Source organism: Tenrec ecaudatus, chromosome X (genome assembly GCF_050624435.1).
Source record: "Tenrec ecaudatus isolate mTenEca1 chromosome X, mTenEca1.hap1, whole genome shotgun sequence".
NCBI lineage: Eukaryota > Metazoa > Chordata > Mammalia > Afrosoricida > Tenrecidae > Tenrec > Tenrec ecaudatus.
Window position 1 is genome coordinate 134,332,574 of NC_134548.1, and position 21,713 is coordinate 134,354,286.

A 21,713-nucleotide genomic window follows, 5' to 3' on the forward strand; every position below is an offset into this window, starting at 1 on the left:
GTAATTCATAAACCAACTCTAGTACATTCATACCATTGTATATTATGCATCAATGAAAAAGACAGTCCTGCTCACTGCAAAACATGGGGAAAAATAGAGAACATTATGCTAAGCAAACTTACTCAATCATACAAATATAAATATTTAATAACACCATTATTATAAGGAAAATGTAAGAAAGAGAAATGTGGTTTTTACAGCAAAATAGAAGACTTTGATGACTAAGAAGGGTCCAGAGATGTCAAGGGTGAGGTGGTTACGGGGTGAGGGAGGGATAGGATATTGAGGAGTGAGGGAGGATGGCATTGGAGGATAAGAAAGATAACCACACTTATGAAAGTCTTAAAGGGATATTTTTATTGCTTTTGTTTGTTGAGAGGGCTGTGTAACTATATACTTTAAGCCTCTTTAAACTACCCTCTTAAAAACTCCCTGTAGATAGCTTACCTCTTGTGGCTAAATATTTGTCTGTCTCAAAATAAAAAGTAAAATGAAAATGGAAATAGAGGCTTTAGTGACAAGTTCATTTTGAACTTATGAAAAAACTGGGAAATAAACCATTTTAAAGAGGTCTTTTAAAAGATCTTTGTTATAAAACACTTTAAAGAGGTCTTTTAAAATTGATTTTCCCCAATTCAATAAGTCATCTTATTTCCTGGTTGCTGCTTCCTCGAGGGTTAATTGTAGATCCAAGTAAAATGACATCCTTTAAAATTCAATCTTTTCTACTCTATCAAGATGTTCTTTATTGGTACAGTTGTGAGAATTTCTGTTGACTTTGTGGTGAGGTGTAAATGAAGAGTGTAGTTTGAATTTTTATCACTTGGTACTTAAAGTCCTCATTACTTTTAGCAAGGAAGGTATTTTCTTCTTAATATCTCGTTCTTCACAATAGTGATACCTGAAGTACATGGTGTCCAGCTACCTGAAGTAGATACTGCCAGTTGTTCTGAAAAGAATACATTAGAGCGTTCTAGGGGAACATGTCTAAGAAAACTCAACATTGTGTAGACACCAGGATTACTGGTCAGCTAGACCAGTAGAAACCCTGAGGCTATGTTCTTTGGTTACCCTTTGGATATGGAATGAAACTCACCCTCACAGTTGAATTTTCATGCAAACAACAGGCAAGTCTATAGGGGAACAACAATACTACTGCAGTACACACACTTGAGATTAATTGGCCATTTTGGATTGAAGGGACAACATTTACCCAGGAACAAAATTCAGAAGGCTTAGGAACAAAAGTAAAAATTGAGACAGGAAACACAGGGAGTGATCAGATGGATAATGTTATATCCAGGTGCTTGCATTATGTCAGGTAAAAGAGAATATGTATGAATTATTGAATGTAACATTGATAGGCTTTAGAAGCCAACACATTTGCAACACATCATTACCAAAAGCACCCGAGATGAAGTCTCACTATCCTCACTTTTAAGCAGCATTCTTCTTTAAAGACAAAATGGTCCATGGCCATTTCAGTATTCTTATCCAACACCATAATGCAGTGATTCTCAACCTTCCTAATGCTGCGACCCTTTCATACACTTCCTCATGTTGTGGTGACCCCAACCATCAAATTATTTTTGTTAATACTTCATAACTGTAATTTTACTACTGTTATGAATCAGGAAACTCCTGTGAAAGGGTCGTTTAACTCCCAAAGGGGTTGTGACCTACAGGTTCAGAACTGCTGCCATAATGCAAATAAAGCAACTCCTCTAGGATCTTCCTTGTTCATTTTCCAGCTTTCATATGCATATGAGGAAATTAAAAATACCATGGCTTGAGTTGGGTGCCACCTTTGTCCTCAACGTGATATATTTGCTCTCTTTTTAATATTTTTAAAAGTTCCTGTGTAGCATATTTTTTAAATGAACTATATCATTTGATATTTTGCCTGCTGTTTCCAAGAACTTTGATTGCAATTAAAATAAAATCCTTGACTACTTCAATCTTTTCTCTATTTATCATGCTATTGTCTATTGGCTCATTTGTGACTGCTTTTGTTTTCTTTACATTGAGGAGCGATCCATACTAGAGGATGTAGTATACATCTACATCAACAAGTGCTTCAGTCCTCTTTGTATCCAAGACTATGTCTTCTGTATATTACAGGTTGTTAATAGGCATCCTCCTCTCTTACTGCTGCGTTCCTGTTCACGTAGTCCAACTTCTGAAAGCGTAGAATCTTATCACACACCTTTCCTGATTTTAAACCAGATTATCCCCTTGTAATCTTTGCACCAATGCATTTTTTTGTTTTAATTCACAAAAATAATTTACTTATATACACATTATATACGTATGCCTTTTTTTACAGTCTTTTTCTTACATACTTTTATTGGGGGCTTTTACATCTCTTATCACAATCCATACATCACACATTGTGTCAAGCAGATGTGTACATATGTTGCCATCATCATTTTGAAAACATTTTCTTTCTACTTGACCCCTTGATATCAGCCCCTCATTTCCCCCTTCCCTCCCATCCCCTCCTTCCTTCATGAACCCTTGATAAGTTGTAGATTATTATTTTCATATCTTACATAATCCTCTCTCACCCTTCACCAACTTTTCAGTTGATCCTTGTGATCGATTTTCCTTTTCTTACCCCCACCCCCACGCCTTCCCCTTATACTCTTGGTAGCTCTATTCTCAATGTTGGTCCTGAGGGATTTATCTATCTTGGATTCTCTGTGTTGTGGGCTCTTATCTGTAGCAGTGTACCTGCTTTGGCCTAGTCTGATTAGTTAGGTAGAATTGAGGTCATGATAGTGATGGGGGTGATGGAGGAAGCCTTAACGAACTAGAGGAAAGTTGTATGTTTCATTGGTGCTATACTGCATCCTGACTGTCTCATCTCTTCCTTGTGACTCTTCTGTAAGGGGATGTCCAATTGTCTACATATGGGCTTTAGGTCTCCACTCTACATGCCCGCCCTCATTCATATTGGGTATGATTATGCTATGGGTCTTAAATGCCTGATCCCATCGACACCTCATGATCACACAGGCTGGTGTGCTTCTTCCATTTGGGCTATGTTGCATTTCAGCTATCTGGAAGTGTGTTTATCTTCAAGTCTTTAAAACCCCAGACACTATATCTTTTTATAGCCAGGCATCATCAGCTTTCTTCACCACATTTACTTATGCACCCATTTTGTCTTCAGCAATCATGTTGGGAAGGTGAGCATCACAGAATGACAAATTATTGGACTAGTGTTCTTGCATTGAGGAAGTACTTGAGTTGAAGCCCACTGTCCATCTGCTACCTTAATTCTTAACATATAGATATAAGTACAAAGATCTATTTCCTTATCATTTTATATAAATATATTTACATATGTACATGACTGTATTAGACCTCTAATCATCTCCTTTGCCTTCTAGTTCTTTCCTCTATTTCCTTTTACTTTCCTCTTGTCCCACTATCATGTTTAGCCTTCATTCGGGTTTAGTAATTCCTCATTGTTACATTGCCCTTGATTAACCCCCACTGGGCATCCTATGCCCTTCTCGCCATTGATTTTGCTTCACTTGTTGATCCCTTGTCCCTTGGTTGGTTCACCCCTCTCCTTTCCTTTCTCCCACCTCCCCTTCTCCATGTCCCCCCGGAATCGTTGGTCCCATTGTTTACATCTCCAAATTGTTTATCCCACCTATCTTATCTAGATAGACATGAAGAGACATTAATAAACACTAAAACCAGGCAAAGCCAAACAAAACAACAAAGGAAGACAAAACCAACCAAAAAACAACAAACCAAAATAATAACAAAAAGAAAGCCAATGACAAAAAAGAAAAAGTCTATAAATAATTTCGGGTCTGTATTTTGACCTTTAGGAGTGTTTTCCAGTTGAGTCTGATGGGTTGCTATATTCTGTCCCCAAAGTCTGTTTTTGGTACTCCTCAGGTATTTTATCGCTTTGCTCCATTTGGTTATCTGTTGCATGCCCTTAGTGTTTCCTTCCAGAGTGATGGGGTCAGATTGGTCACAATTTCCACAATGTGTCTCCAGTGTTGTCCGCCATGGTGCTATGGTTCAGTGAGGGACATTGTGTTTCATGGTGGGGCCAACGATATATTGGTCCTCTCTGTGCATTGTCTGCTCTGTGCAGGAATATCATCCTCAGTGCTTGGTGGGCCAGGATGTGTTCCCCTCACTCTCTGTCCCTGTTCCTCTTCATTTCTCCTGTGTGCTCTAATCAGTCGTGCCCCTCTCCCCAAGCTGTAGCTTCAGTGCTGTCCTCTGAACTACATTGTTCTTGGTGGGAGGCAGGGGGTCCACATAGTTGGGATTGGGGCTGACCCTGTAGACCTCTCTATTGATTCCCTGATACATGCCGGTATGTTGTATTCACATCTTGGTGCACCAGGTTGAAGCCTGGTCTCTCTCTCCCTCTCCTGTGCTTTTTTACAGTTTTGTTGACATATAATTCACATACCGAACTCTTCAATAGTTTAAGCATAATTAAAAGAGATGTGTAATCATCACCAAAATTGACTTTATTTATTAATTATAAACAGGATGTTTATTTAAATAATTAGATGCTTGACTTCAAGCAAAACATATCTAGGCTTCATTTCTTTGAAAGTAATTTACCACTACTTAAAGAGAGATTACCCTATGGATAAGAGCAATGTACAAAAAAGTCATTGCATTGTCCTTGGTTTTACAATGATAAATGAAAAACATTAAAATTGTCCAATAGAAGAAGGTAAGCAAGGATTTTCAATGTTGTTTTTGTTTTCAATAAACAGTAGGAGAAATGTATCTTACTGGAATAAAGGAAAGAGTGGATGCAGATTCCACTAATGAAGAAGGGGGAGTTTTCATAGAATCAGTATTTTCCCCATCCCATATCTACTTGATGTTGATCAAAATATACCATTGGCCATTGAGAAGAATGCAGTAGGCATGCACCAGTTGTTTTATGTACAATAAAGGAATACAGAATTGGAAAGCATAAACTATACTCTAGTCATCAGGATATGGTGAACCCAAATCGTGATTTACTAATTGAGAATGGATTATTGGTCAGGAGCGTTCTGTAGGCAAGACACCTCCTAGCTGCTGCTAGAGCATATCAACTTTCCTTCATCCTCCATTTCCACCTGGGCAGGGTCTCTTAACCTTAAACTGCACCGCAGAACCATTCTGCCGTGCCACCTTCAAATTAATAGTATCTTGTTCTCAGTCTTGATTCCTTCCTTAGGTTTCTCGTTGACCATGGAGAGTGTTGGAGGCTCCCCAGCTGGCACATCACAAAAGAGGTAGAAGGTCTGCACCAAACGAACACACAAGCAGAAGGAGGCGGCAGTGGTGCTCATAATGATAAGCTCCCCATTTCCTCTTAACATCTCCTGTCTCTACAGATTTATACAATAGAAAAGAAAAATAAATAAAATACAGCTAATTTAAAATTTATAAAAATGGAGAACAAATGACAGGGTGTTAAATTTTAACTTAATTACATCAACATTTGCCCATTTTTCATTATTCTCTTTCTGATAACAAGGCTATTCACATCCCTGATCAATGGTCACAGGGGATGTTGAAGTTATGTGGAAACCCTGAAAATAGATTTTGGACTTTCACTGTCAGCCATAGCCTTCTGCAAACTCAGAATATGCCCAGCATTGAACCTATAATACAGTTTCCCTCCTCCAGTCTTTGATTTTATTGTTTACAATTCTTGGATTACACCGGCTGTTATAATTCTTCCTGAGGACTTAGCTGACACTCACCTAGATGGCTGCTTTTGTTAAGACAAGATTTTTAGACATTAGATGCTATTTTTCTAATAGCCAGGCACTATCTTACTTCTTCACCACCCTTCGCTAGAGTACCCATCTCTTCATGACTGCAAATGTCAAGTAGGACTGCATCTTAAGAACAAATTTGTTTTAGATTAGGGCTTACTGTTCAGTATGAATTCAAAATTCATTTCTATATCTATGGCTTATATATGTCCCTATTCCACTTCAGAAACATCATTATTTTATTGGGGTGTGGCAATTATGTAAGTTTATTTCAACTTGAAGATATATAAAAGTGTAAGAGTGGTATCCAACTTGTCAATCATGTCACCTTCTGATGGTATCTCCTGGGGAACCACCCTTTCTCTCTCTGCCTTGGCTCTCCTGTTTGATGGCCACCGTAAGAGCTGCCTGAGCCCTGCCATGTTTCCACTGACCTTGGATCCACACTATCCTGCATCCACCGATCTGTGATAGTCCTGCATTCTGCTTTATTGCATGTGCATGCATGAGTCTGAATGGATACTTAGCGACTTGAGTTGTATTGGGCTGGGATGCTTTCTTAATATAGAATTACTTCTTGATATAAGATCCTTTTTCACATGTATATGAGGGTCACTGGGTTTGTTTCTCTAATCAACCTGGCTAACACATGGGGAACATTATAAATCATCCCCAATGAGGCATATGGTAATTCTATTGATTTAGTCTGTGGTTATTTGTTGGGCTGTGAACCACAAGGTCCATAGTTGAAAACCACCATCTGCTTCTTCTTACACTAGGGAATTTCAGTCTTAATTCCAAGAGAATATTTCAGTTCCTTTCATCGACTACAGGTTTATTGTAAGTATAGTTTGCTTAATGGGCTTTCCAAATCAGATCATTCTGGTTTGGCCTGTGGAGGATGTTATGTCATTCAAAAGGACAAAAACCTAAAGTCCTGGTTGTCTAACACTCGAAGTCAACAGACCTGTATAGAAACTAGATAAAAAATGCCTGATTAGGAACACCATACAGGCCATATTCTCCCATTAGGGCTCTATATAATTAATGTTAAGTGTTTTTCCCAGTGCTGTGACCACTGGGTTTATCCACCAAGAGAAGTGATGTAACCTTCTCTGGGATAGAGCTCCCCATGATTTCTAGGCTAGAATTTTCATTACATTTCATGGATGATCCCTGTAAGATTGTTTGTTCATTTGTTGTTACAGGTGTGACCCTGTACAATGCTATATGGAAGAAACTGACCTCTTCCTCTCCCCCGAACATGTGCAACTGACTCCAGCTGAGGTAAAACCTCCACTTATGAAGTGGTTTTTAAGATGCATCAATAAGGCGGTGCTGTATGGATCATGAACATTAGACCAGAACTGATTTTTAACAATGGATCAATACATATCCAATGGAAAGAGAGAGCCCCTACAACAAATGGTGTTTGCAAATTTTGATTTCCATCTTCAGGAGATGGGTCTCGTTTCATTCTTCGCAAGATCCTTTGTTAGATCAGTTGCTTAACGGTAGATGGATTTATTTCTTGCTTTCTAGTAATGTTCCCTTAGCCTATGTATCATTCTATCAGCAACAGGCTGTTCTAACTACTGTGGCTATGTAATATGTTTCGGGGTCAGGTAGTGCAAGGCCGCCTACTTTGCTCTTCCCCTTAAGGAGTTCTTTGCTTATTTCTCCATATGAAGGTTATAATTAGGGTTACATTTATTTAAAGAATGAACCTAGGATTTGGATTAGAATGGCATTGTATTTATAGATTTATTTAGGTAGTATTGGCATCTTTAAAGTGCTAAATCTCTCAATCCATGGGATATTCTCCTAATTGCATACTCTTTTTTGGTTTCATTTCATTTGGTAGTTTTCTTTCTACAGGTTTTTAGTTTGGTTAGGCGTATTCCTAAGGATTTCATCTTTTGAGTGGCTAATGTAAATTATATTGTCTTCTTGAATTTTTCCCCATAGAATATACAGGGATCCAAGAGATATCTGCTTGTTAATCTGTATACCAATCTGCTTCCAAATCCTTCAATGTTTTCGAACAATCATTTTGCCGAGTTTTTGTGGTTTTCTACATATCAAATTATATGTCACATTTTTCAATATAAAATCCAAATTCAAATGAGGGATGGTATTAGAGCTTACACTCTGAAAACGCAGTTTTCATAAGTCTGTGGATGATAGTTGAATGCCAAAATCAATTTGGAGGGCTCCCACTCAGATTAACCCTCCACTGACTATCCTGGGACAGTAATCCAGAGATATGAATAGCCTTGTCATCACACATAGAATACTGTAAAGTCAATTATGGCAAAGGTAGTTTAGAATATATCACCTTAAGATTTGATTTTCCTTTTGAAACATTTAAAAATTATTTCAATTTTTAATATTTTCTGTTTTCTTTTCATTTGATGTTTTTCTCTTTTGTTTTGTCATTATATTTTTGGTTGGTTATTTCCTACTTGTTTTTTGTATGATTTACTGTATATGACATCCAAGATAGGTAAAGCCATAGAGACAGTAACTGAATTAATAATGAGCTAGGGGCAAGATACAAGAGATTGGATGGAAAATGGGAGCTGACAACAATGAATATGAGAAAGAGGAAAACATTTTGAAAATGATTTTAGTAATGATTTAATGAGGGGGAACTATTAAATTTTATGATATGTGAATTATATGCTAACAAAACTTTTAAAATTATATAACTTTAAATTGTGAAAGTTTCATTCCCATTCTCAATTTTAGTCCCTTAATTACTTTAGTCCCTTAATTACTTTTTGTTGTCAACTAATTCTGGCTAACACTTCCAGCATAATGTTGAATAAGAATGGTGATAGACATCTTTCTCTGGTTCTAGTTCTCAGGGGAAATATTTTTAGTTCTTCTTCATTAAGCATGATTTTGGTCATTGGTTTTTCATATAAGGATTTTCTTCTATTCCTATTTTGTTGAGTGTTTTACTGAGCAGTGTGTTTTGGATAATGGCAAATGCATTTTTCAGGGTCTATTGAGAAAATCATGTCATTCTAATTTTTTATTTTGTTTATGTGATTGTTTTTATAATGATGAATCTTCCTTGAATCCCTGGTATGAATCTCACTTGGACCAGCTGAATAATTTTTTGAATATATTTCATTGGATTCTATAAGCCAGGATTTGTTGAGAGTTTTGCATCTATATTAGCATAGATAATTTTATATTCTTGTAGGATCTTTTTCGGGTGGAAGTTCAGGGTTATGCTCAATTTTTCATAAAATTAGTTTGAAAGTTTCCCGTTGTTTTTTATGTTCCGGAATAGTCTCTGTAAAATCAGTGGCAGGTCTTTTCTGAATACTTGGTAGAATATCCCTGTGAAGTCATCTAGTCGTGGACTTTTCTTGGTTAGAAATTTCTTTATGACCTTCTTTAATTCTTCTTTTGTTATGGGTCTGGTCAAGTTTTGTACATTGGTCTGTCTGCATTAATTCGGGTAAATGGTGTACGAGAGGATACCTCACATGGGAAAAAAAAAGCACGACAAAATGCTCTACTCGGCAGAGCTTTCATAGTACACATTTTTCACACAATGTGTGTGTCCACTCGGATTCAGTTCAACCAATAATGTCACCTGGAAAGGTTCTCTGGTCACAGTGAATTTTTTTGTGGGTGTGAAAATAGTTTTGCTCAAACTTCATTTTTGTTATCGCTGATTTAAAAGTACAGCTTGCAGATGTAAAATTTTGTTTCCTGCCTGGGGAAAAATACCCCAGAAACTGCTGTGGTGTTGAACACTGCTTAAAAGGACAGTGCTATGCAAAAAATTTCAAGTGTGTGAGTGGTTTTCTCATTTCAAAAAGGTGAAATCTCGATTGATGACAAACTTCATTCTGGACGTCCGTCAACTTTCGGAATGGATGAAAATATCAATTCAAACTGCATTTAGAGTTCATTCCAGCAGATCAGACTGTTAATCAAACTTCCCATTTAGAGGTTCTAAAAATATAGCATAACTGTGTGCAACAAAAATGGCCTGATTTGTGCCAGACGGGGGAGAGGTTTTGCAAACATAACAATGCACCTGCTCATGTAGCCATTTCAGTGTGCCAATTTTTGCCAAAAACAGCCTTCCTCTCTTGCTCCATGCACCTTACTCACCTGACCTTACACCCTGTGACTTCTTTTGGTTTCCATGAATGAAAAGGGAAAGAGAGGGCAGTGATTTGGTGAGGTACAAGAGGTGAAGAATAAAAGAGGGAGGTGCTGTCAGCCATCCAAACAGATGAGTTTTAAAAAGGTATCCAGAATGGAATGGCAGATTTGACTATTGAGAGTAACTTGAAGGTGATAAGATTGTTTTTAAAAAATTAAATACATAGATTTGAAAAAAACAATCTCAAGGTTTCTCTGGCACCCTTTCATGAGCTATTTCTCTCGATGGTATCCCACATGATTCTCAGCCTTTCCTCATATTCCATTGACTTGTGTTGTTGATTGCTTCTCTTGTCAGTTGCAGTCAGAGTAATTGTCTTCATGCTCACTGATTTGGTTTTCCTTTGCTTCCATTCCTTTATTTATATCTTGGATCACGTCTGTTTCTGATCTTATTATCTTCTGGTATTCCCTTTGGTGTAGAATTTCTAGTTTTCATGTTTGTTCCATTGTTCTCCTGAGCATTCCCCACAGCTCTACTAAACATATTGTTGCTAAATTCCATTTCTTGTCAGTCTAGGGTTCCTCCCGCCCCGATTACTACATTGGATTTATATCCTTATTAGTCACTTGCATTTCTTGATTATTTTTGTGTGCATTATAATTGACTGCTCTTCCCATGATTTTTGTGTTCAGCTTTTATTAGTGAGCAGGCTGCTATTGCACGTAGGGGTAGTTTTCTCTGTTGAGTGGCACAGTAGTCATAAAATTGTGGAGAACTGGAGGAAAAGGGGAAAAATGGGAATGTGGCAAACCTCTGGAGCAAAGTCAGAGAATACAACTTAAGTAATAATAATTATAACAAGTTGTCATCTAAATCCCCAGGAGGTTAGTAAAAATAATGGGAAAATGCATATGAAGAGGGTAAGTAAGGAGTAATAGGTATCAGGGAAATATATTTCGCAAGGAAAAGGATAGCAAGAACAGCAGGAGACAGTTGTTGTGTGCAGGAGAAAAGTGTAAGCTAATAATCAGACCAGAAGAAAAGGATTTATATATATATATGTATGTATATATATAAATATATATATATATATATATTTAGAAAAATGGAATTTAAGAACAAAAGAGAAAAAGAAATAAGAGGGGAAAAAGACAAGAAAGGAAAAGAGGTAGAGAAGAAAAAATATGGGCAGTGGCTTGGATGTCAATTCAGAATTCTGTTGCTACAGTAGTGTGAACGTAGGTGACTGCCCTCAGAGTTATGCATGAGTAAAAAGCAGCAGAGGAAAGCCTGGTTAAAAAAAATTATGGCTTGAGTGGGTGTGTCCAGATCAGTGTCTGTGTTGGGGTTCATGCCTACTTCCACCTCAGTGGTGTACATACCCACAGATGGGTGGACCTACTTGCAAGGAGGAAATAGGAAGGAGAAAGGAAAACTAAATTTGTTTTTGGTGAGTGTGCCTGGATATTTAGTGTTGCCACTCAGGGAACCTTGGAGGTACATATATCTCAAGGATGGTGGGGCCACAGGAGAAGGGACAAAAGGGACAAAGGGGAAAAATAAATTATACCTATCCCTTGTGTGGGGAGTCCTGGTCCTTCAGCAATGTTAGCATGTACATGTATCTGCTGTGTGTGAGGGAGGTATGCTTCATGGGGGTGCCAAGGACAAAAGACAGAAAAAAAGAAGAATGAAAAAAGGAAAATCATGGCTTGGAAATGTTCCAGAACCAGGGAATACGGATGTCTACACCAAGTTACCCATTTAGTCTGCATCTTCTTAGGGTCCCAGAAGTTATAGTGGTAAAAGATGTCACTGGATTTGTTGGAGCAAGTGCAGGAAAGCATCAATTGTGCAGCGGATGGGGAGTAGAGGATGGGGAGTAGATGTGCAGAGGATGGGGATGCAGAAGTGACTTGACTCATTGGTCAATGGTGAAGAGGAGTCAGTAGAAATCAGAAGGTATTACTTATATCTAACTTTTAGAAACTGTGTTGAACTTTGCTTTAAATTGTTTTTCTTCCTTTGAGGGCACACAAGACTTCCCATTTGGTGGGATTTCTCTAGTTGTTATTGAAAACTGCCCTTTGATTTATATACAGGTTCTGCATAATCATAATTAAATGTTCATAAATTCCCATTCTTCACAATGTTATATCCATAGTTTGTTATAATCTACACAGTTAGATGCCTTTGCATGGTCAAGAAAACATGTAAAATCTTTCTAGTATTTTCTACTGTCAGAGAAGATCTATCTAACAAAATCCCCAGTGTCGAGTCCTCTTTACTCTAGCTTGAATTTGTGGAATTTCTAATCGATATAGTTTTGCAACCATTCTAAAATAGTCTTCCAAGCAACAATTTTACCCATAGAATGCACAATATTGCAGCTAAAGTCTTGATTTTTTCATCAGTTTTTTTAGCTTGATTCACTATTTGTTTTTTTAACTCAAGATGTTTGCCCATTTCATTGTAATTTTTCTTCTGTAACTATTTAAAATTTCTGTTCTGCTGTATTCACATTTTCTTCCTCTTTCTTTCACTGTTCTGCAACAATTTTACATTTCCAAATGTCTTCTGATATCCGTCTTTTTAATGAACATTTTTACCTTGATCAGGTATGATGTCCTCGGTGTCACCTCACAACTTGTCTCATGTTGTTCTAAATAACCAAAATTGTTCTGGCCAGAGCAGAGCATTTTTGGTTTGCATTTTTCCAGTTAGGTGAACATCAAGCAACTCTCTCTGATTTGATGCACCAATTGGCATCTCCTGGAAAATTCTGTCTGGTCACAGTGATTTTTTTCGTAAAAGCAGTTTTTCTCAAACCTCCAATGGCCAATTTAAGAGACCAGCATGTAACTGTGGAATTTTTTTTCCTGCTCATAAAAATGCCCTGGAAACTGTTGTGACGTTGAACACAGTTTATAAGGACACTGTTATGGGAAAAACTCAAGTATATGAGTGGTTTTCTCATTTCAAAAAAGGTGAAATGTCGATTGATGACGAAGGGATGCAAATATCGACTCAGTGCATTTGGAGTAAATTCCACCGGGTCGGGCTGTTAAGCAAGCTTTCTATTTAGAGGTTCTCTAAATAGATTGCATCTGTTCAGCAAAAAGCCCTGATTTGTGGCATGGGTCGGATTGGTTTTGCCACCACGACAATACATTTCCTCACACAGTCATCTCAGTGCACCCATTTTGGGCAAACAAAACAAGACAAACAAACTGCTTCCTCTCTTACCCCAGGCACCTTACTTACCTGACCTTTCTTTTTGAGACTTCCTTTTTGTTTCCATGAATGAAGAGAGATATGAAATGACAGTGATTTGATGATAAGTAAGAGGTGAATAAAAATACGAGGGAGGTGCTAGCTGTCAGACATCTAAACAGATGAGTTTGAAAAATGTTTCCAAGAATGGAATCGCAGATTTGACAAATCTTGAACTTGTGCACTAGGAATCAATAGTGTGCTTTCATTGGGTGCATAAACATTTATTATTCTTATTTCCTTTTGGTGGAGTCCTAGTAATAATTATATAGTGCCCTTTTTAATGTAGTCTTATTTAAGAAAATTTTATCAGAGCCTTTTTGGTTATAATTTACTTCTTTTCTATTTAATTTTTAATCTATTTATATTTGTGTCTGAAGCATTCTTCTTGTAAGCAATATGTTATTGCACTATTAAAAAATCCATTCCCTTGTTCTATGTTTCCTGACTATGGTCCCAGAAATAGGGTCTGTGTATAACTATGTGCCTGTGAGGTTGACTTGTGCCTCTAGTCAATAGTTGTGTGGTGGAAGATAAGGAATTCACTTCTTATGTCATCAGGCAAGGTTGTTTGGGTACTTTGCATTGGTTGCAGTCAACAGTTAGACCAAGTTCCAATTAAGTGAGATTGCTTTTATTTCACTGTCATGGGTGGTCTCGTGATGGGACTCTGAATATCTAGTATTCTGTGTCGTGAATCCAATGGCCAGGGAGTGTCACTGGGTATGTAGCTTTTCTCTAGTCCTTGATTCCCTCCCCGCTCTGTAAGTTCCAGAATCTTTGGTCCTCTAGCCTGCTTTTCAGTCCTTTCTCTACTTGAGTCTGGTTTATGATTTGCTCATCTTGTTTCATTCTGCAGCTGTCAGTAGTGTATCTGTCTACTGTTGTAAATGTTATATAGTTGCTTGCCTTTTTGTGTTCTATTCCTGGATCACTGCTGTTGCAACATGGCCATGTTGCTCTGAATGACTGAATGGGCGCCAATACTCATATCTCTCTTTTTTTGGTTATTAAAGGAGTCTTTATTGTTTTCTTTTGTAGTTCTTAACTTGCTGGGCATTCCACCGCACCACTGTTGATGTCTTCTATGATGTCATGCGGGTGGCGCCCGTCAACATTGCAGCCCACAGACTGGGCAGTCCCCAGGATCTCTTTAATAGTTCCAGACAGTTCTCTGGCCAAAGACCGGTGCTGCATCTGGCGCGCAATGCCGACGATCTCATCAAAAGTGACATTCCCACTATGCTTAATGTTTTTCTGCTTCTTTCTATCCCTGGGCGGTTCCTTGAGGGCTTTGATGATGAGGGCGGAAGCAGAAGGCATGACTTCAATCTGGGCTTGTCTGTTCTGAATGGTCAATTTCACAGTAATCCTTAAGCCCTTCCACTCACCGGTTGCCTTGGCAATGTCATCACCAACCTTCTTTGGAGACAAGCCCAGGGGGCCGATCTTGGGGGCCAGCGCGGATGTGGCACCGACTTCCCCACCGGTGCACCTTAAGTACACGACTTTGATCTCGTTGGGGTCGAACTTGGGCGGCATGGCGGAGGCGGCTGGTGTCAGATGAACCCAGATACGGGACGACCGAAGCAAGTTGCACCGAACCCTCCTCTGCGCCGAGAGCACTCATATCTCTTTATGTTTGGTGTTTTCAGTATTTTTTTCCAACTGCCCCATAGACTTTCCAAGGATTTAAGTCTTCATGGAACTATAGTGCCTCATCTTTCTCCCACAGAACAGTCAATAGGTATAAAATGCAGATATTTTTGGTTAGTAGCCAGGTGCATCATCGGTGCTCCTTAAAGTGCTTTTAGGCTCCTGGTATTTTCAACATGCCAGACACAATGAAGGGTATCTTTTCTATAAGTAGGGGTTGGGCATTACAAGGGTACTCTCAGTTTTTAACAGCACTAACCTGGAATTTTCTTCTCCTTGCTTCAAAAAGGGAGTGAAGTTTAAGTCCTTTCCCACAGAAGGGTCTGAAATGTCTAAACTAGAAGTCACTGAAAGCTAGCCTAAGGGCTTAGCCTCAGCAGTTGACGGGTACGGTAGGACAAGAAATGAGCAAGTCCCGTTATAATTACAAAGATGACTTTCCACCTGAGAGCTGAGAGGGAACCCTGGCTCTTGACTTTGGCACTTTGTAGTGGGATCTTTGTTCCACTGAGCTAGGAAGTGTAAGGGAAAAAAATTGGTTTGGGTTGAAATGCCAGATTCACTTCTTTCTTACTTACTTTTCACATATTTTCTTGAATAAATACTCATTCTTGCTATTTTCCCTTGGGACCATTACCAGAGGATTAGAATGGTTCATTTTAAAAATAATTTCCACCAATTTCACTGGGGAGTATGATAGCAGCACTCCTCACATAATTATGCCAGAAATAAATTTCTTAATTTCATAATAGATTTTTAAATATTGTTTCCTAGGCTAAAAGTCATTGTGTTATAAGTCCTACTATTTTCATGGATCCCTGTTATATGTAATAACAAACTTTCCAATCCTTCTGAGAATAAGACAATCTCTGAAGTCCTTTTTAATAAGGCACTTTATTACATACCACTCCCTCTAGAAAATTTTTAAAAATATTTTCTATTTTTTTGTATCTTCTACTGTAGAAAGCTTTTGAGGCAAAGAAGCTGAGCAATGAGCTAAAAAAAATCCAGAGTACCAGAATTACATTTTCACTTTTTTAAACAACTACATCCAACACAGAAAATAACATAATAATAGATTATCATGTAGCATGTTCTAATCATTTTTAAAATTAAAAATAGTATCACAAACTTCTAGAGTTTAATTGCATTGTAGTCAAATAATATAGCATTTATTGTGATTACATTTGTGCAGCTGTGTTTCAGCGTGAGTGTGTTCTGATCAAAGAAAAGATTATATAGTTAGGGGTTATAGAGGGTACCGAGAGAGAAAGGATACAGAAGCTTACTAAGACAAAAAAGAGAAAAATCAACATGCTATGAGATAGAGCTAATGTTTTTGTAGGTCTTTTAATCACCATAAAAATTACAGCTGCAAATAACAGCAAGTAATGGTAGCAGGATGTATTCCAGTTACAAGATAAGGTCCTTTGTCCAAAAGCATCTGAAGTGTAACCCTATTTCCACTTTCACTTCTCAACAAGCCATTCTCACACTGCAGTTTGAGTTATGTTTAAAACAGAAAAATATGATTATGCTCCCTTTCTGTAGAAAAACAGTTGATTACCATCACCTTTAGAGTAAGACCTCAACCTATCCTCAAAATTATTTACAAATATCTCTATGTTTCAGATGTTTCCTTTCTCAATAACTTCATTTCTTTGCACTTTCCCCCGAGATTTCTTTTATTCCTTACACAAAACTTCCTTCTTTTAACTAAGTGCACAATGTTTCTTCATTATTTAGCATTACTCATGTGCTGATGGTTTACTGCTATTCTCTTCATAATTTACCATTTCACTGTTTCCTATCCTTTTGTTTTTTTGAGAAATTATTACTTGACACTTATAGGCTATCTTTGATTACTTTTATATTGCATGTAACCTCCTAAAATCATTGTACCTTACTGGATTCACAGTCAACAATCTTGGAGGCAGCAGTCAATAAATCAAAGGATGCATTGCATTGGGCAAGTCTGCTGCACAAGAACTCTTGAAAATGTTGAAGATAAAGGATGTCACTTTCAGCCCTGTGGGATCCTGCACCAAGCCATTTCAATCCCCTCATGTGAAAGCTGGACAATGAATAAGGAAGACCTTCAAAGAGTCAATTGTGGAATTATGGAGTTAGGAATGACTATTAAAAGTACCATGGACTGACAGGAGAACAAACATCTGTCTTTAAAAAAAAGTAGAGCGATAATGCTCCTGTAAACAAGGACAATGTGATTTTGTCCTCCTGTAAACACGGGAAATGTGATTTTGTGCTTGAGGGAAGTTATCTTCTGACACTGTGCTTGGTAAAGTGAAAGGTCTGCAAAAAAGGAGAAGACCTCAGTGAAATGGACTGACAGCGTAGCGGCAACAATGGCACACACATAGCCACTATAAGGATGCTGCAGGACTGGGTAGCATTTTCTACTGCTCTGCATTGGGTCATTATGAGTTAGAATCAGCTTAGGGGCATCTAACATCAACAGCAACCACCACAATATTTCAAGGAAGTAGCAATAGCATTTGATAAATCAAAGGACGTAGTGTATTGGGCAAATTTGCTGCATAAGACCTCTTTAAAGCATTGAAGAACAAAGATGTCACTAAGATGCACCTTAAGCCATGGTCTTTTCAATCATTTTATGTACATGTTCAACTATGGAAAATACCATGGCATGGGTCAGACACACCTTGGTCTTCAAAGTAGCATCCTTGCTTTTCAATACTTTAAAGAGGTTTGTGCAGCAGAGTCACCTAATTCAAAGAGACTATTGATCTCTTGACAAGCCAAGGCATTTTCCATTGCCCAAACTCGTGTGAAAGTTGAGAAACCAGTCCTTGGAGAAGAACACCGTGCTTGCTAAACTGGAAGGACAGCAAAATAGAGGAAGGCCCTCTCCGACATAGGAACAATTGTGAGGATAGCATAGGACTGTGCAATATTTTGTTCTGTTGTGCCTTGAAGCCAACTTGATGGCACCTAACAATATTTACATACATGTGAAGGCTTGACGATGACTTTGGAAGACCAGAGAAGAATTGATGCCTTTCAATTGTGGTGTTGGCAAACAATATTAAAACCACTTTTTGAGTGTTTTCTACTTATAAGACATTTCCCATGAAAGTCAGCTCCAACCCATAGTGATCTTAGGCACTACAGAATGAAACACTGCCTGGTTCTGCACCATCCTCACAATTGTTCTTTGTGAGATGTCTTTCTTCAGGGACTGGTATCACCTGGCAACATGTCCAAAATATGTAAGATGAAGTCTTAACCACCAATGAACACTCTAACCAAACTTCTTCCAAGGCAGTTCGGTTTGGTCTTGGAGCAGTCCATGGTACTTTCAATATTTTTCTCCAGCATCACAATTCAACTGCATTAATTCTTCTTCAGTCTTCCTTATTCAATGTCCAACCTTCACATGCATATGAGGCTATTGAAAATACCATGGTTTGGGTCAGACACACCTTAGTACTCAATACTTTCAAGAGGTCTTGTGAAGAAAATTTACATAATTCAACTTGTCTTTTGATCTTATTCATCTCCTTAAATCGTCATATAAAATGCTGTAGATTCACAGAGTGGTAAAATAACTTGCCAAGGCCAACATTGGAACAGAATTCAAGCTCAGGCTGTCTGATTTCATTTTTATGAATCTGGATTATCTTAAAATCATCAGTTCTTATATATTTGATATATGAACATATAATGCACATAACATATTACACACATATGTACATACATGTGTACCTATAATGTATATTGATAATATAGTCTTTAATCCACATGGAATTTATTTATTATAAAGGTGTTTTACGAATTCAACTTCATCCTCCACTACCGCCCCTAGGTGGATAGTCAATTTTCTAAATACAATTCCTTAAATGATTTTTTAATGTGTTTCTGATATAATATACCAATTTCCATATATTTGCATGTGTTTTCTCATCAGAAAAAGGAAACCTGGTTTCACAGTGGTTAAGCATGCTGCAGCTCACCTAAAGGTACGTTTTAATCCATTAGTTGTTTGAGGAGAAAGATGTGGCCTAAACATTGATAGCCTTGGAAATCCTAAGGGGTAATTATATTCTGTCCTATAGGGTCCCTCTGAGTCAGAATTAATGAAATTGCATTTAGTGAGGGTGTTATTTCTTAATAAATTTTGTGCATTCATACACATATATTATCCGTTTAAAATTGATATGGCTTTAAAATATAACATGTATGATAAGTCATTACTGATTTAATTTTTCAAAATTATCTTTTTGTTTTCGGTTGGTGCCATCTAGTCAATTCTAACCTATTATTAAGTTTAAATTTTAAATTTACTTTTTAATAAACTAAACTTTATCATTGCTATTTTCTGATAAATCATGAGATAAGATTTTATGAAGTTTTATTTCACTTAAAATAATTAGTTAGTGGAAAAATAGTATAGGGAGACCATTTATGATTTCTTCTGGCTTCCTGTTGGGTCAGACATGCCTCTAGTCTCCATCTCTCTTTACATATTAACACCAACAATTCCTCCCACAGTACTCTATCTATGTTCGGTTTGATAATTTGTCACAATGTCCACACAGAACTCATAAATAATACAATCAGCAGGGTTTCTTAGAATGTTAACTGGCTATCACAAATCAGGAACAGTAAGCAGTAAGGATGTAACCAGTGGTCTGCATGAGTGTTTCTCCTCAGCCAGCAGCCAGGTCTCTCATTGGTCCTTAGCCTGTCAGCCACATGGTTCATTGGCTCTGCCTCAGTGCGCCGGAAGCCAGCTTGCTGCTCTGTCTCACAATCTCGTAGTTTCAGTACTGCTCTTCTGTTTTGTTTTAGGGTCTCTTTACCTCGGCCTCTCATCATGGCCTGGCTCCTTTATTCTATCCGTGGTCTCAGAGAGGCAGCCTCTGGTGCCTCTGGTCTTGGCCTCCACCACTTTCGACAGGGACATGGAATGGGGTCCCTATTGATGGTACTGGGATTTCTTTTTGTGTCCAAACTGGCTTTTACGCATAGAGGAGTGGTGTTGAATTATGGTCTTTCTCTTTCAGTGGAACATCCCCCTTAGGAAACAGAGTCTTACCCTCTGCTAAGGTAGAAACCTGTTGGTGGTGTTAGATGACATCAAATTGGTTCCGACCCATGCACAACAGAAATACATAGCGTATGGTCTTACACTATCCTCACAGTTGCTTCTGTGCCAGAGCCCATTGTAGCAGCTACCGAGTCAATCTATCTCGTTGAGATCCTTCGTCTGCTTTCACTGCTCTTCCACTTTACTAAACATGATGCCCTGGTTTAGGAACTGGTCCCTCTTGACAATATATACAAAGTACGTAAGACCAAGTCTTAGCATCTTTACCTCTAAGACAGTGGTTCTCAACCATCCTAATTGCGTGACTCTTTAATACAGTTCCTCATGTTGTGGTGACCCTCCAACCATAACATTATTTTCATTGCTACTCACAACTGTACTTTTGCTACTGTTGTGAATTGGGCAAGCCCTGTGAAAGGGTTGTTCGACCCCAATAGGGCTTGCAAACCACAGGTTGAGAACCATTGCTCTAAGGAGTAGTCTGCCCATACCCCTTCCAAGATAGATCAGCAGTCCACAGTAAGTTCAATATTTGGGTGGAGACCTAATTCCACATTAATCCTTTATAATAGCATATCAGAGAATTCCCTCCAAAATGGAATTATAGCAACAGGTTTAGAGCCCAGAATTGATAATATCTTACCTAAGGAATTATGGCTAAAAGGGCCATGTTAATTGACTACACCTCAGTTGGAAATATTACTTGAAGTTTGCTTCAGAACTAAATTAATGTATGGATGCACTTGAGAGAAATCGATGTTTCTAAATATCAATTCTTCTCATCTATGAATTCCTCTCATTCTTTAATAAAGTCTCTTTAATAGTTTTACTAACTTATATTTTTCCCTTGATGCTTGACTTTTTCCCCCTATTCTAATAGTTTCCTCAATGCTTTTTAAATTATTAAAGTCTAGTACATAAAGAATATGGTTTTTAAATTGACTATTTAATTTAGCCAATATTTCCATTGAAATTTGTATTGAAATAATTGTCATTTCACATACAATTATAAAATATAATAGAGCCATCACAATGTACCCTGTATCCAATTTACCACAGAGATAACATTTAATAAAACTTAAGTTTAATGTCAAACAGATATAATATTAATTCAATTCACTGAACTCATTCAGATGTTTTTCCATTTGTGCATTTTTAGTTCTATAGAATTTTCTCATATGTAGGTTCATGTTTTTATCATCATGGCCAACGTACTTGACATTTCCATAATTACAAGATTCCTGTATGCTACACTTTTAAAAAATAACATCCACCATCTTCCTGCTCTGCAACTCCAGCCCCTGGCAATCACTAATTTTCTCTATATTTTTGTCATTTAATGTGTTATATAAATGTAAAGATATCTTTTGTGTCCCTTTAGTATTGCCTTTCTCAGTCAACACAATTCCTTGGAGATTTATCAATGTTTAAAGTCTATCAAAAGCATTTACCTTTTTAATATTCCATGATAACTACTCTATGCTATGAATGTACCATCATTTTTCTTTCATTCTTTGTTTTATTGTGTTTTTAATTATTTTATTCGCGACTCTTACAGCTCATCAAAATACATACATACATAATGTCAAGCACATTTGCACATATGCTGCCATCATATTTTTCAAAACACTTCCTTTCTACTTGAGTCCTTGGTATCAGCTCCTCATTTTTTCCCTACCTCACCCAAACCCCCACCCTCATGAACCTTTGATAAATTATAAATTTTACTATTTTCATATCTTACACTGTCCATGTTTCTTGTGTTCGTCACTCTTGGTAGGGAGGG

The 21,713-nt window shown here is 37.6% G+C and overlaps 1 protein-coding gene across 1 annotated transcript; it reads right to left on the reverse strand.

The window, feature by feature from the left end:
* Nucleotides 1-14,186: 14,186 nt before the first annotated feature.
* On the reverse strand, nucleotides 14,187-14,796 carry LOC142433939 (large ribosomal subunit protein uL11-like). The gene has a single exon (XM_075538586.1). It carries the CDS (start codon nucleotides 14,719-14,721, stop codon nucleotides 14,224-14,226), a length of 498 nt encoding a protein of 165 aa, XP_075394701.1. The 5' UTR covers nucleotides 14,722-14,796; the 3' UTR covers nucleotides 14,187-14,223.
* Nucleotides 14,797-21,713: the final 6,917 nt, after the last annotated feature.